This window comes from Prionailurus bengalensis, chromosome E1, assembly GCF_016509475.1.
Source record: "Prionailurus bengalensis isolate Pbe53 chromosome E1, Fcat_Pben_1.1_paternal_pri, whole genome shotgun sequence".
Classification (NCBI taxonomy): Eukaryota; Metazoa; Chordata; class Mammalia; order Carnivora; family Felidae; genus Prionailurus; species Prionailurus bengalensis.
The window spans coordinates 47,409,202-47,426,056 of record NC_057347.1 but is presented as its reverse complement, the minus strand read 5'-3'; the positions used below and the strand labels follow the sequence as shown (position 1 = coordinate 47,426,056).

Here is a 16,855-nt window from a genome sequence, read left to right as displayed (position 1 = left end):
AGACCCTACTCCCTCGTGACAACCAGAACCTAACCCAAGGGTCCCTGGCCTGCTGGCCCTAAAAGTCTTCACCAGGTTTTAGTCTGCTGCCTGATCTGACCATATTACCCACATTCTCTCTGCACCTAAAAAGTCAGAAAACTGTAAGAGAACCATACAAGTTACATAGCACCTAATAGCTTAGCAACACTGTCATCGGGGCCTGTGTGATCTCCCTGGAGATCCTGGAGCACGTGACTCTGCAATTCAAGTCTGACTTGTTATTATTATTTTTTTTTGAGTTTATTCATTTATTTTGAAAGAGAGATTGCATGCAGGCACACGAGTCAGGGAGGGGCAGAGAGGGGAAGAAAGAGAATCCTAAGCAAGCACCAAGCTCAAGGCAGAGCCTGAGGCAGGGCTCAGTCTCACAACCTCGAGATCACAACCTGAGCCATTATCAAGAGTCAGATGCTTTTGGGGTGCCTGGGTGACTCAATCCGTTGGGTGTCCAACTTTGGCTCAGGTCATGATCTCACGGCTTGTGAGTTCAAGTCCCGTGTTAGGCTCTGCGCTAACTGCAGCCTGGAGCCTGCTTCAGATTCTGTGTCTCCCTCTCTCTCTGCCCTTCCCCGGCTTGTGCTCTGTGTCTCTATCTCTCTCTCTCTCAAAAATAAATAAACATTTGGGGCGCCTGGTGGCGCAGTCGGTTAAGCGTCCGACTTCAGCCAGGTCACGATCTCGCGGTCCGTGAGTTCGAGCCCCGCATCGGGCTCTGGGCTGATGGCTCAGAGCCTGGAGCCTGTTTCCGATTCTGTGTCTCCCTCTCTCTCTGCCCCTCCCCTGTTCATGCTCTGTCTCTCTCTGTCCCAAAAATAAATAAACGTTGAAAAAAAAAAAAATTAAAAAATAAATAAATAAATAAACATTAAAAAAAATTTTTTTTTTAAGTCAGACGCTTAACTGATTGAGCCACCCAGCCACCCCCAAAATGATAACTCATTTGAGAAGCAAATGGATAGCTCAGTCAGTTGAGCATCTGACTCTTGACTTCAGCTCAAGTCACGAGCCCAGAATCGTGGGATCGAGCCCCAAGTCAGGCTTTGTGCTGACAGCACAGAGCCTGCTTTGTTTGGATTCTGTCTCCCTTTCTCTCTGCTCCTCCCCTGCTCGTGCTCTCTCTCTCTCAAAAATAAAATCTCTCTCTCTCTCTCTCTCTCTCTCTCTCTGCCCTTCTGCCCTGCTTGCACTTACCCTCTTTCTAAAATTAAAAAATAAATAAAAAATAACGATGACTCATCTGAGTATGTACTATGAAATATAATCATAGTCTATTTGAGATGGCTAACTAATAATTATATGAAAATAATATTGGCTTTTCTTTTAAACAAAGTCATATATTTTGTATTTTGTCATAAGAAATGTAAATCAAAGGGCGCCTGGCTGGCTCAGTCAGTGGGGTACGTGAGTCTCAATCTTGATCTCTGGGTTGTGAGTTTAAGCCCCACATTGGGTATAGAGATCACTTAAAAATAAAATCTTAAAAGAAATGTAAATCAAATGTAATCAAAATGTAAATCAGTTTTTGTTTCCCACAGGGGGTTCATCATGAACAAATCAATGTTAGACAGAAAGAATAAACGTCCCATACTACTTTCATGCAAATAACACACAATAAGATGTCAACCCCAAATCTTAAACACTCAACAAGAACGAACTATGTAATTGAGAAAACGTTAACAATCTGCAGAAGAACTTAGGTACCTCTGCATTATTATAAAAAGCTGTGCTGTTTTTTTCTTGTACATCTTCCCCTCGTGCTGTAAAAAAAGTTAGTGGGTAGAAATCCTTGTGTGCTGGTTGCTTTCCACTGGCCATCAGTTTGCCCTCATAGAAGAGCTCAGAGGTGTAACTGCAAAAAAAAAAAAAAGACCAAAATACATACATACATACATTCATAGTAATTTATCATCAAAATTAATTCCACCCATAAAAAAAATTATCAGTCAATTCTAATAATTTTACTTTATGTCCATAATTAATTTAACACTTATGAGGGCAAGATTTTCTCCAAAAGTAACCACAGCAGTAACAACAGGGTAGGCTCCTGGTATACCATTGCTAAATGAATTGATCTGGCAAGGTATGAAGCCAGAATACAGAAAGAAAAGGAAGAAATGACAATAGTTCAATACTAGATGAAAAGCTTGCTCTATGAGGAAATTGCAAGCTAGTTTATTTTCTTGGTTAATACGTATTTTTATTTACATGGTTCATTTACTTACACATGCAAACACAAAGACACATAGACCCCAAAACACAGAATTGAAGGACACTCAAGTCTTCAAATGTAAAATGAATACTTTTTCCTGCTGAAGATAGCAAGTATTTGATTTATTACTGACTGAAGAAAATGACTGGCAATAATAAAAAGAGAATCACATTTTAAGACATTGATAAAAGATATACTCAAGTCTAAATTTACTTTTGTATCTTATTGTTTTCAGAGAATCCTAAAAATTGTTTTCACTGACTCAAATAATTTTATTAAACTTTAAAACACGAGGTTTTGGGTGGGGTTAATGACTGAAAAGGAACACAAAGGAGCCTTCCAGATATTGTTTCTTGATCTGGATGCCGGTTACATGGGTGTGTTCAGTTTGTGACTGTTCACTGAGCTGTCACTTATGATATTTTTAGTTTTATGGATGCATACTACATTTAATAGAAAACTTTAAAAACTTTATGACTAAGTTTCATGGTTTTTCCTTCCTTCCTTCCTTCCTTCCTTCCTTCCTTCCTTCCTTCCTTCCTTCCTTTTTATAACAGATTCCTTTGTATAACATAACCAGACATAAAAGCAAATCAGTATGTCAATATATCTGTTTACTACATGACATAGTTTTACATACGTATTACATATTTAGTCACAGAAAAATATCATAACTGGTAGAATTTAACGTTGTAGTTTCCAATAAGAGACTCTTAAAAACTGAGAACAAACTGAGGGTTGATGGGGGGTGGGAAGGAGGGGAGGGTGCGTAATGGGTATTGAGGAGGGCACCTGTTGGAATGAACACTGGGTGTTGTATGGAAACCAATTTGACAATAAATTTCATATTTAAAAAAGAAAGAAAGAAAAGAAAAGAAAAGAAAAGAAAAGAAAAGAAAAATAAATAAATAAAATTGTAGTTTCCAGGACTGCCCTACTTTGTGAAAACCTGCAGCTGACTTTTGAGGTATTCTGGTACAGAAATAAAATTTAACATAATTTCCAACACTGGGGACACCATATAACTGTGCCGGGAATAGACGGTCCCTAGTAACGGTGCCATTTTGAGTTCTCCTCTACCACACCAGAAGAAGGGTGACACAGAAGGGGCAGTTCACACCTACTTGATGATAGCTTCATGGGAGCGGTAATTCTCACACAGGAGGATCCTACACGGAAACTCAGCAGGGTAATGCTCATAGAGTCGATCAAGTAATGACACATGAAGGTTTCTCTCCCTGGCAAACTCGCTGTAAACAAAAGGACTGAGCTGTAACAGACAAACATACAGAGAAAATTTAACTAAATACACAAGTAGTATTTGTATAACCTACTTATAAAAAGTCCATTATGCTGAAACTTCTGATGTACTACATCTCAATGCTGGAATAAGCAGAATCAAAAATATTTTCTCTAAACAATTTTACTACTGTACAGAACTTGGCTAAAAATTTCTAACTTTTCACTTCATTCTACCAACAGTAGCCTATAGTCAACAAAGGGCTCCTCCAACATAATAATAAACAGCTACTACTTCTGGAACTTCAGGGATACAACCCATTGCATCACTGGGGGGAGTCAATCAGTTATTTCACTAAAATTGATCAGCTATTTAAAATGGTGAGCTAAGGGGCGCCTGGGTGGCTCAGTCGGTTAAGCGGCCGACTTCGGCTCAGGTCATGATCTCGCGGTCCGTGAGTTCGAGCCCCGCGTCAGGCTCTGTGCTGACGGCTCAGAGCCTGGAGCCTGTTTCCGATTCTGTGTCTCCCTCTCTCTCTGACCCTCCCCCGTTCATGCTCTGTCTCTCTCTGTCTCAAAAATAAATAAACGTTAAAAAAAATTTTTTTTAAATGGTGAGCTGGAAGGATACACAGCCTCTGACTAAAAGATTTTTAGTAATTAGTGAAATAACATTTTTTATCTCATAAAGTATAAGGTTAGTCACTCTTGATCATCCCTTTGATCGCTAAAGAACAAAATTAAACTACTTTTGGCAAAGAAACAAAACAGAATTTCTTCCTCCACATTCAACTCTTTCCTGGATGTCTTCATGGCTACACCACTATATTGGTTCAATTTCAACTGCGGCAGAAGAGAAAGAACTTCAAACTGCAACTTTGTAAAACAGGTATTAATAGAAAAAGTGTACTTCTCTTTCATATATAGGTATTGAAAATTAGTCACATTCTTTGAGATTGGGACTATTATTTTGAATTAGGTGTACTTTGTTCCCTATGATGGCGGGAAAAAAAAAATCAACCCTTCATGAAAACAAATGTTAGGGACAAGAATTGGGGAACTGTAGGAAGAATCATTAAAATTTATTTTATAAAGAAAAGAATTCTATTCTATTCTTTTCTATTCTATTCTACTCTATTCTATTCTATTCTATTCTATTCACCCTATAGAAATCTGAACTTTAAATTCAAAACATGAAAATTATAAGCACTGATAGACTCCTCCATTCCACTCCAGATCCAAAACAGTGGGATGAAGTACTTAAACTGTAATGGATGGCACAATTTCAAGGGATGTTTTAGAAAACAGAATATTAAACAGGAAATTGTAATTAGAAGTCCCTTCACGACGATGACGCAGAGGGCACGCACCTGCATGTGGTCACCAGCCAAGACAATCCGCGTATTTTTAGCTGCTAACGCTAGAGGCATAATGGTTTCACACTCCATGGCCTGGGCAGCTTCGTCTAACAGAATGTGTGTAAAAAACCCTACAAAGTACAGTATAAACACAGTAAAGCAGATTTAAAACAGCAATAAAGGTAGCACGAGTTCTGTTCTTTTCTGCTAAGGAAAGACTTCAGTGTGCTGATTTCAGAGTCAGGGGTACTTTTAAGCCAATCCTGAATTTAGAAAATCGTCAATTTAAATCATTATTTAAAGAACAGAGAGGACAGGAAATAACCATTTTACCCAATAATAGATATGAAATGGTATTTGATGCTAAGGGCCCCAAGATTAACAGTTGATGGAGTATATATAAAAAAGATGTTTAAAGTACAAGATAGCAGCTTTTCACCAAAAAGAAGGACCAGCAACTAAACACTGATAGCCTTCTCACTATTTATGTGGTGAAACATCGAAACTAAAATAATGGTAGTTTATAAGTAATTCTAGCTTTACCATGCATATTAAACATTAAAATAAAGAAATCATACCTAAAATCTAATATAAGGGAGAAAGTTATAATCTATCCTTTACTGAAACAAAGGGGAGGGGGTAACTGATTAGCAGATTCACTAATGTGATTATTTAGGTTTGTTTCATGTGTTTATATATGTGGCTAGACAGACTGATAAAATTGTTTAGTCTTAAGAGCCTACCCTGGCTGGGGAGGGGGAATCACTAGTGTGCAAAAAGTGAAAGGTGAATGTCAAAAACATATGTTATCTAATGTCCCCCAGATGCGAACCCCACAGTAGGAGACATCCCACGTCTTGACTGCCACCGCCACTCACACTGGGCACAGGATTCCAGTGCAGAAAGGAAGAGAAGTCCTGTTGCCCCTAAGGACGGAAAGAGGCAAAAATCTCCTCACGGTCTCAACGTGGAGAAGGAAAATGTTCTGCCCCACTGTCAACACACCGAGGCAGGAAGAAGGGGGTCTTCTTTTTATTAGCATAGCAAAGAAACAAAATGGTTTTCTCAACAAAATGACAAGTTATAAAACTCGCTGGGTTAATTAGCTAGCTGCCTGTGAGGAGGGCCCAAGAACCTAACCTCTATTTCTATGCACACCAGCAAGTTCCAAACTATCTTTTTATGCAACTTTCTAACGCAACTTGCTTTTAGGTTGGGAACTTTCTAAATCGTACTGACCGGCGGTAATAGCCACCCATATCATCCACTCATACAAATGGCTATGGTTGCTAGTGTATGTATCAATCATTGTTGTCTGTTTCCTGACAGTGGCCTAAACATGATACAGGGCCCTGTTAAGGAGACTTTGTGCTTTTTTGTCCTACAAAACTAATTACTTGAAAACTACTGTTTTCATTAGATAACGTTTTAATTAAACAGAGGTAGGCTTGAATCAGCAACGGGATAAATCATGAAACTGTTATAGCTATTGCTAAAAGCTAGTAGAGGTAACTTGAATTAATCAAATTAATTGAGCCAGAGCCTTATCTATAGAAGAACCCACCCTCCACAGGGCTGAATGAAATGAAATCAGGTATAAACACCCAGAACAAAGCACACAGGCAACTTGTAAGTGTTCTTCTACATTCTTGCTCTTCAAAGCCTTTCTTAACTTTCTCACAAAACTCTACTGCCTCAGAGGTTTGGGCATTTCATCTAAGCGGCACACAGGCAGAGTAGAACCATAAAGTAATGAGACTGATTGTTAAATAAACATACCAAAATTTACATTTCAAATAAGTGTTGTTCCATTCAAAGAAGTCAGTTGGGAGGAAATAGAACCATTCCAATGATGCAGTCACTTTTCAAAACATTTTTGAAACTCTGCTTTTGTAACTGCCCTCACCAGCCAGCTATGAGCTGCGTGCACAAGAAAATAAGTCTCATTACATGAGAGGCACGTCTCTCTCTCTCTCTCTCTTTTTTTTTTTTTACCCCTAATGGTATTGCTCAGCTTGATCACCTACCTTATTTACCAAACATGTCTCAGAAAGATTTTGAAGCTCTTCTAAAATTAAATCTACCCTCAAAAAAAAAAAAAAAAAAAAAAGTCTGGCCACCATTCATTCACTTTAGATAAACAGAGGTTTATCAAGGGCCTCCAGGTGTCTATACCCTGGGCCAGATGCCAGGAATTCAAGGTGAAGAGAACAGTATCTACTTTCCAGGGACTTGAAGGTTCATAAGAATCTGTCACTGGCTCTGAAAGCAATTCCAAAAGGAGAGAGCAAAAAAGTGTTGAGCAATGTCAACCATGATAATATGGCAGCAATAAATGAATATCCTTCCAAAGCAAATACCTTCAGGTGGTACCACTTTTTGATGGTTAAGTTCTGCCATATGTATCAGAATTACTTGTCACCTTGTACCTGTACTTCATATAATATTAGCCTGACTTTACAGATTCCTGTACTTCAATATAATCTTCATAGTATGTCTAAAAAAAAAATCTATCATGATTGCTGTCTCTACACTACGAAAGTATTTTACAACAAAAACTTGAGAAAATTGTAAAAAGCACTACTATCCAAGTTTGAATTTTTCACATGACTGGAAGTAAGTAAATGCCATCTGATCAGAGAACAAATAAAACAGGAGTCACTCAAAAGTCTAAACTAGGGGTTGACTTTTTTTTTTCCTTCGTAAAGGGCCAAACAGTATATATTTTAGGTTTTGTTGGCCATACAATCTGTTTCATCTACTCAATTCAGCTGCTGTGGCACAAAGGCACCCATAGGTAATACACAGTTAAACAGGCATGGCTGTGTTCCATCCAATGAAACTTTATTTACAAAAACAGACAACAGGCCAGATTTGGCCCACAGGCTATCGTCTGCCAACCCCTGGTCTAAACTGAATGCAGAGGCCCCAAGCATTCAGGGACACCCTATCTGTGTCTTGAGTCAGCATACCAGGTTCAAGGTCCAACTGACAGAGGTACTGGGAAGTATTCAATGTAACAACCACCACTCGGTGTTTAAGAATATCTTCTTTCTGTGGCATCTGAAAGGTGGAATGTGCGCTTGAGATCAAACAGTACTGATGCACAACTGGGTGGACAGTCTTAACCCAGCGATTTCTGAAATATACCCTATAAAAGAAGACAATATTTCCTATTTATATTTATTAACATCTTACCAGCATTATAAAAAAAATGACATTATTATGTGAAGACTATGGTATCTGGAAATTCACAAATAAATCCGATAACCATTAACACTCTACTGAATTAAAATTTAACATACAACTGTGACTTTGCCCTACCAAAAAAGGATTCAAGAAGAAAGCATATGCACGATCACAAAATAAGTATTTATTTTTAAGCGTTCAGATTAACCTTACAGCAGAATGATATACAGTTTCATAAGCACTACAGTTTTTAAAATTCGAAACATTCCGCCTTGGGAGTTACTTTTTTTCTAGAATATTCTTATAAAAATATACTTAACTCATATTGCAATTATCTATGCTAACAAAAAACAGTGAGCTGTGCACCTACAGTTATCTGCATTTCCCATCAGAATATATTCTTACACCTATATGTAAACAGACCACTATCTAAAGTTCTAAAGGACATTTAAAAATAAATTTAAATTATGGACAACCGGAAAATCTTAAGAAAGATTATCTCGGGGCACCTGGGTGGCTCAGCTCAGGTCATGTCTCAGTTTGTGAGTTTGAGCCCTACGTCGGGCTCTGTGCTGACAGCATGAAGCCTGCTTGGGTTCCTCTCTCCCTCTCTCTTTGCCCCTCCCCCTGCTCCCTCTCTCAAAATAATAAAACAGTAAAAAAAAAAAAAAAAAAAAAAAGAGTATCTCTTCCATTAATTGCAAAAGAAAAATAATGGGCCTCATGCAACAGACTACTTAAATGGTACAGAAACGACTCATCCATCCATCCATCCATCCACCCACCTCCCACCACCCATCTCTAACCGACTCACATACAACAAAGATCTATTGGTGTCTACCATGCTGGAAGCACAGAGGCAAATCACATGATTTGCAAGCTTTCATAAAAGCTTTGATTTACTGTGATTTTAATGGAAAGCTATCAGAGAGTTCTGACAGGGCAGTCACATAATCTGACTTATGTTGTTAAAGGACCACTCTATTGCTCTGTACGGAATATGTTGTTTGGGGAGGTAGTTTGTAGGCCAGACAGTGGGGTGCTCATAAACGCTGAACAGCCAGCTTGGAGGGTGGGGTGGAGCTGACGTGTAGTGTTTGCTGACTTTTGTGGTATAAAATCTACTACCATGGCCAATTTCAAGCTAGCAACATGATGTCACTGAACATGAACTTGGGAAGGCACATACATGACTGGCTCTCACAAGCCACTACAAGCGGGCGGCAATACACCACTGACCGGGGCAGAGACACGGGCAGGGGAGAGAATCAGGGAAACCAGTTAAGAGGTTGTTGCAAGGGTCCGGAAGAGAAAAGAGGGCAGCCTGGCCCACGATGATAACAGTGAAGATGTGTAAATGGCTGGATTCACTATACACTTTGAAGGTAATGCTGACAGGACTTGACTGGTGAACCAGATGTGCAATTTAAAAGACAGTATGATTCTGTGCCTTTGAAACTGGATGAATGACAGTGGTGTTTACAAAGATGGTGAAAGCTGAGGAACAGATTTGAAGTGGGAACTGAGAATTTGGTTTTGGACAAATTCAGTAGCAGGCATCCACAGGGGATGTCCAATAAGCAGGGGGATATAGAAGTCTGAAGTTCAGAAGAATATCTGGGACAAGACCTATACAATTGGGATACTATTTCAACCACGGGACTACATGAGATCAGTTGGAGAGGAAGTGTACCTAAAAAAGAAACTAGTTGGGAGAATTACTGATGGGAAAAGGAGAGGGATATGGCAAAGGAAACTGGCAAGAAGCAGTCAAAGAAGTAGGAAAGAACTCAGGAGAGTGTGGGGTCTGATCAAGGGACATAAATGTCCATGTCACTAAATCTTCCGGACACTCTCCAGGCCCATCAAGGTACTTGATGTGTTAGCAGCAGCCAGCTCTGTGCTCCTTCCCTCCCCACAACACTCTCTTCCCTCAGCTTCCATGACTCAACCTTTCCTTGCCTTTCTTCTTCCTCTCCGGGTTAGGGCTCCTCCAGGCTTAGTCTTCACATACTCCTCTTCTTGGCCTCTGTTCTCCCCCTGACGATCTCAGGCCAATGGTTTTGATCACCACCAATAAATACTCTAATAACTCACATTTTTCTCTCTCCAGCCACGACCTCATCTCTGAGCTCCAGGATGCTATCCAACATTTTATTTAACACTTGTCTCCTTTAGGATATTTCAAAGGCAGCTCAAATGTAATATACACAAATCCTAATCTCAGGATCTTCTAAAAGGTGTTCTTTATGAAACACTTAGAACTGGTTATTGCTTTTAAGCAAAGCAAAGCCCCCCCCCCCAAAAAAAAGGTATTTAATAAATATCCTAAGTATAAATTATAAGAGAAAAGTAAAGAAATATATTTTGGGACGCCTGAGTAGCTCAGTCAGTTGTGCATCTGACTTGATTCTGGATCAGGTCATGATCCCAGGGTCATGGGCTCGAGTCCCACACTGAGCTCCACGCTGAGCATGGAGCCTGCTTAAGATCCTCTCTCTCCCACTTCCCCCCTCCCCTGCTCATGTGCTATAAATGAAATATATATATATATATTCATTATATATATATATATAAATGAAATATATAAATATTTCTATAAATAAAAAAAAAAAGAAATGTATTTTAAAAACATTACTCTGGGGGCACCTGGGTAGTTCAGTCAGTTAAGCATCAACTCTTGGTTTTATTTAGCTCAGGTCATCATCACACAGTTCATGGGTTCAAGCCTCACATCAGGCTCTGCAATGACAGTGCAGAACTTGCTAGAGATTTTCTCTCTCTCTCCCTCTCCCTCTCCCTCTCTGCCCCACCCCAACGCACGTGCGTTCTCGCTCTCAAAATAAATAAATAAACTTAAAACAACAACAACACATTACTTGGATAGGAAGGACTATAAACTTGGTAAGAGTAACCAATATCACTTCTAAAATATGCAAAAATGTTCAACAACATATTTTAGGTCTTAATAAAAAATGTTTAATCAGATCAACAAAGCAGAATTTACTTTTAAATATATGAAAAATCTCATTTTACAAATTATATAAAAAAAATCATTTACAAATTCAGATTCCATTAATATTAACTAAAATACGTGTTTAAACACATAAATTACTAGAAACTAAACTCCAAAATGTTATTAGTATTTATCTCTGTGTGGTGAGATTATAGATAATTTTTATTTTCTTCCTTATTTTCTAGATTTTCCATACTTTCCATGGTAAAATTGGAAAAATGGTTTTTCAAATTATTCATCAAAACTCATGCCAAGTACCACTTCTCCCTCAAAGAAAAAATAAAAATTGAAGTTCTAAGTCTCACTACTGACTTTTTTTGCAGTTACCTTGGAAAGCCACCTCATGTTGAAGCTAATAAAAAGACAAAGTTTGATCATTAGGCCTGTATTTCCTTAAAAGTACAATATTCTAGTGCTGACTTCAAAACGATTTAAACATTTTCTTGGTACTTTCATTTTGCGCAACAGTTAAGGTGGACACTGTCTATAGGATTATCTAAAACACACCTAACAGGGGCGCCCAGGTAGCTCAGCTGGTTAAGCATATGACTCTTGGTTTCAGCTTAGGTCATGATCTCACGGTTTGTGAGTTCGAGGCCTGCGTCGGGCTCCACACTGACAGTGCAGCACCTGCTTGGGATTCTCTCTCTCTCTCTGCCCCTTGCCTGCTTGCATCCTCTGTCTCTCTCTCTCTCTCTCTCAAAATGACTAAACAAACTTTAAAAAATACACCCAACATTTTCAAAACTGGAGAATAGTCACAAGTGACATATTCAAGCTCACAGTATGCAATATGACACCAATTAAGTAATTTACAGACTTCTAGAAACAAACCATCCAGAGATCCCACATGAATTATGTGCAGCAGGAGACTGTCTGGTAATACATAATCTTAATTCACTGAAATTTTATTCATGTTTTAAATTCATATGCAATAAACAACCCAGCAAAATGTTATTACTCAAGACACTACAGAATCAGAAAGACTTGATCCCAGAATAAAATCTATTACTTTGAAAATCTATATAAAACAATAAATACCTTCCACTTGCCCAGAAAGCAATAAATATACACTTTCCATACAGGACCTCGATCTACTAAGTAATCTGCCAGAACCAGATACTGATCAGCAGAACCACACACAGACACTGTGTTTTCCTCTCTCTCTTCCATCTTAAAGTCTATTAATTCTAATGAAGTAGGAAATAAAAACCAAAACAAAATGTAATCTAAAATGGTTTCTAAAACCTCCATCCCCAAATATCTTAAGCTCAACTCCTGGCACGTAATACTGAATTTTATACATTTCAACCATAAAAGTGTGTTATACTTAAACATACTGACTGAATTAAACGATTTAATGCTTATGACTATTTCCACACCTCATGGCATTTACCAGGGCCCACTCTAGACTACACAGTGCAGAAGACAAACTCTTACATCATAGAGACAGCACATCTTCCAAGTCACACACAGACACTTGGTGCCCTCTTGTGTTCTTTCCCCTGCATCCTGGGACAATTCAGATAAAGCTAATCTCCCCAGAGCGCTCAGCCATTCTAATGCCCTCTATCCCATCTCCCAAAGCCCTCGTGTTTGAGGTCTAGCAGGGCAATTGTAAACTAATCTGAGTTAATGTAGTAACAGATGGCACTAATAAATTTTAATTATTCAATGCATTAACCTCCTAGGAACTACATTTACAAGTTAACACCTTTCCCAAAGAGAAAAACTATGGTAAAAATGTAGGGCCACAAAAAGAAACTATTAGGAAAGTCAAGACTTTTCTTATTTTATCCCATTTACTAAATAAAATAATTTGAAATTTATATTTAGATATTTTTCAAGCTTTTTGACTGAACCACTCTTGAGATGTGTGGAGAGGTGAGATTTTCTGCTAGAGGCGAGTTTCTGTTTGTGGACCACTACAACTATACAGACCCTATTGAAACAGAACTTCTTATTCTACAGATTTCAATGCACTATGTGGATTATAACCTCCAAAACATTACTTTACATGAGAAAAGCTAAACACAATGCTAGTCACATGGTGGGGCTCTTCTGCCCCAAATATCAAATGACCTATCCTAGGTCAATCAAGATTCCAGGGGGCTTTCCTCCACTGTTTCTAAGTCAAGTACACCATGATAATTGAGGTTGTCACCATCCTCATATAGCACATACATACACAAACATAAACAGACACACACACCAACAATAAAAGCAAACAAAACAAACACCTCCATTAAAGTAAGGACACTCAGAGCAAAACTGCTACTCACTACTGAGTTTTCACTTATGACTAAAAAAGATTCGAATCTGAAACAAAATAGGTACTGATGAACTTATCCACTGATAAATACCACATTTTCATTTTCATTTACAGTGATTATATATAGGTGATGTTTTCTTATTAAATACAACCGGGTTCTACTGGATTATTTCTGCTCTAATTTATCTTCCAGAGTTGAAACAAAGTATGGCATAAGACCCTGTGTTAGCAGGTCACACCACATTTTTCTCTTTTGTTCTTTTTTATGCAATTGTAAAATCTTTCAAATGGCTTTGGTTGTGCTTATTAAGAATTAAATAGCATAATCTCATTTTTCCATCCCTGGACTCAACTAGAAATAAAAAGTTAGTGGATTATGATTCAAAAGTGTGGTTAGAAATTAACTGATAAACAATAATTGTATTCAAACAACACAGGGCATGACATATTAGTTTGTAAAATGGCAAAACTAAACATTAATTCATATAACAATGAAAGCAAATGGTGTAATAAACAACCATTTAATGATTCTTTATTGTTTTCTGAAGAAAAGGATTTTATTCCCCCACAATCTGTGTTTAAGTACATTTTATATCCATATACGCTCAAAAGGACCTTTCTATATCAACGTGAACGTTTCTTCTACACTTTGTCTCTTACATGATAGCAAAAAGTTGTAAATACCAGTCAGTTACATTTTGTTACAGAGATCATTTCACTATTTCATGCGTCTCTAATGGGTAGTTCCTGTGAAATTACCTGCATGATCACAGTCAAAATCTTATGACCACTGCATGACTACTCTGCCATGCAAACTATGCTAGAATTTTAATTAAATTTGATTTAAACAAATCATATTTATATTATTTCATCATAGTAGCTTTTAGAGGTACACATCAAAATCTGCTCAACATTTTTACATACAAAACTTAAAAAAGGATGTCTTTCTCTTTGCTTAATGTTTACGAAATGAATGGTCGAAGATTTTTAAATTTTTCCTTAATTTTAAATGGCTTCTTCAAAAGGCATAACCTCCAAATGCCAATACACAGTTCAAGATTTTGTATTCTCGAAGTTACTAAAATCTTTACAGACACCTTTTCTTAAGAATAACAAAGTATGATACAGATACATAATAAGCCTTAAAAAAATACCTGAGAGGTCTTGCCTGGGGATTGCCTGCTTCTACATATGGATGTAAATAATCCTTTATGTAGAGATCAGCAGCACTATTAGAATGGGTGCAAATGAGAATCCTGCTGAAATAAACGGTGCAAATAAAAAGAATGATAAAACACAAAGCTATTCAAGCAGTAGAATACCAAACAAAAGCAGCGGCCATCTTAACATTACACATTCCCCTCAGCCTACTCAGTCTTGTCTACATATCATTCAGTGATGTTTTTAGGAAACTGTACTACTCTTTAAGCTGTCAAGGAAACTGGTTCCCCCAAATCATTTTTTAAATCTATCACACAAAATGTTTTTTATATGCCCAACTCTTCTGGCTCTAACATATATCACAATTCCTTAGCAGTCTTGGAGCTCTGATGGCTATTTAAAAGCTATCATTCTCTATATTGCCAATTTTTAAAAACAGTATATTTTGAAAGAATTCAAATTTTAGTCCTTTGGGGGTTTGATGTGGGTCTTTTTTTTTTTTTTTTTTTAATTTTCCAAGCTGAATTAAAAATTGTCTTAGCTTTGCATTCACAACAAGAACAGAGGTCGTGCCTCCTAATGAAATCGGAGCACACATAGCACCATCTCACCTCGTCTCCTGCTGCTGGAGTATGTGCTTGACGGCCTGAGCTAGAGTGAACGTTTTGCCTGTCCCGTAGGGTCCAATGATGAGGACGGGAGGCAGCTGGATTGAAAGAGGAGTTGTGATGGCCAGAACAGCCTCTTTCTGTTTTGCATTCAGCCGAGGATCCAATTGTTCGTCCCACTGTCTATAGGAAATAAAAATTTATTTTAAACACATGCATCTTTTAATAAACAAAACACAAGAGGATGCTTAATTTTATGGAACCACTAAAAATACTAAAGAAACAGAGGCGCCTGGGTGGCTCAGTCAGTGAAGTGTCCAACTCCAACTCAGGTCACGATCTCATGGTCCGTGAGTTGGGCTCTGCATCGGGCTCTGTGGTGACAGATCAGAGCCTGGAGCCTGCTTTGGGTGTGTGTGTGTGTGTGTGTGTGTGTGTGTGTGTGTCCCTCTCTCTGCCCCTCTCCCACACATGCTCTGTCTCTCAAAAATAAACATTAAAAAAACAACTTTTTTCTAATACTCAAGAAACAGTGTCTGTAACAACAAATGCTTATTCTATAACTTCTTTTTAGAAAATTACCCAACAGAGTTGGCACAGGCTGTTGATCAAAACTCACTTTAATTACTTTGTCCTATTCCAAGTGCAGAAAGATTCTGATAACTTTAGAAAGCACACAAGTCTAGCTGCTGCCATGTCTATAAATAGTAATGGCAATGGCTCAAAAATGTAATTTCCCTGTTACATAAAGGTATCCGAAAACTTTTCTGGTAATAAAGAAGTATTAGTTTCTTCACATTAGCAAGTAAAATGCAAAAGGGAGACGAACTGAATTTCAAATTCTAGTTCACGGAAAGATTTCTTTAGTGAAGTTTAAAACAAGAGGCAAAGAAAAAACTTCTACGTCCTTGGTTGAGAGATACTCAAATGTCACAAAGTTCCGAATTCAGAAAATAGCAGTTTTTTAAAAAAAGATATCAAAAGCCAAACAATACGAATTGTTTTCTAATATTTTCCCACATAATATACATATGTCCTACTTTGCAGGGTACAGAACACCTGTCATGGTAGCACAAATGGCTGCTGTAATGAGATCTATCTTATGAGCGTCCCTTCTACGACTTGGCTAAGTTTCGAAGATTTAAATGGACAGCAGATGCTGAAAGGGATCAAACCAAGTAGAGAATCAACAGCATTCTTTCTCACAACTACAATTAAAATACTAAATATTGCAACAACTATGGTAAAAATGTTAGGGATGTGAACCAAAATAGGACGGGCATGTAAAGAGACTCTAAGGAAATTTACAATCAAAGTGCCTCCAAAATAATCCTGCAATAGGAGACCATGGTTTAGAGGAAAATTCCTTCTCTCAGAGGCTATACTCCACTTATATCAGAACCGAGTTATTCATGGAAAATCTTAATACTTTCAGTTTTAAAAAATTGTAACATGCTCTATTCAGACAGATAATTTCAAACAAATGAAGGTCTCCTAGGAAATGTAAAACCTTAGGAAATAAACGTTGACTATATAAACACATCACTACTTACTTTTCCGGAATTTAAATTTTTTAAGTAAAAACAAAAGAACTCTGACCAGTGGCACTAGTTTTCCTGGCAACTGTCCACTAAAGCTCAAGCTTTTTACTCCAAAGAATCTCTCATCATTAAACAGCTTAGTGACTCATAATTCTGCCAGAACATAGCAGTGTTCCATTTTCTGTAAAGAGGAAATTACTTTTGGTGATCACTAAGCCCA

General features: G+C 37.8%; 1 protein-coding gene across 5 annotated transcripts in view; it reads right to left on the bottom strand.

Moving 5' to 3' along the window:
• The window catches only part of HELZ (helicase with zinc finger), a 159,254-nt gene that overhangs the window by 65,412 nt on the left and 76,987 nt on the right, over nt 1-16,855 (bottom strand). For 3 of the 5 annotated variants that reach the window (XM_043585061.1, XM_043585062.1, XM_043585065.1), the window contains 6 exons: nt 15,098-15,277; nt 14,480-14,584; nt 7,821-7,999; nt 4,861-4,979; nt 3,376-3,521; nt 1,744-1,891 (listed from right to left, as the gene is read on the bottom strand). In XM_043585061.1, coding sequence (XP_043440996.1) covers nt 1,744-1,891; nt 3,376-3,521; nt 4,861-4,979; nt 7,821-7,999; nt 14,480-14,584; nt 15,098-15,277 — 877 coding nt within the window. The remainder of the gene's footprint in view (nt 1-1,743; nt 1,892-3,375; nt 3,522-4,860; nt 4,980-7,820; nt 8,000-14,479; nt 14,585-15,097; nt 15,278-16,855) is intronic. The other 2 variants (XM_043585067.1, XM_043585066.1) reach the window with 1 other exon arrangement.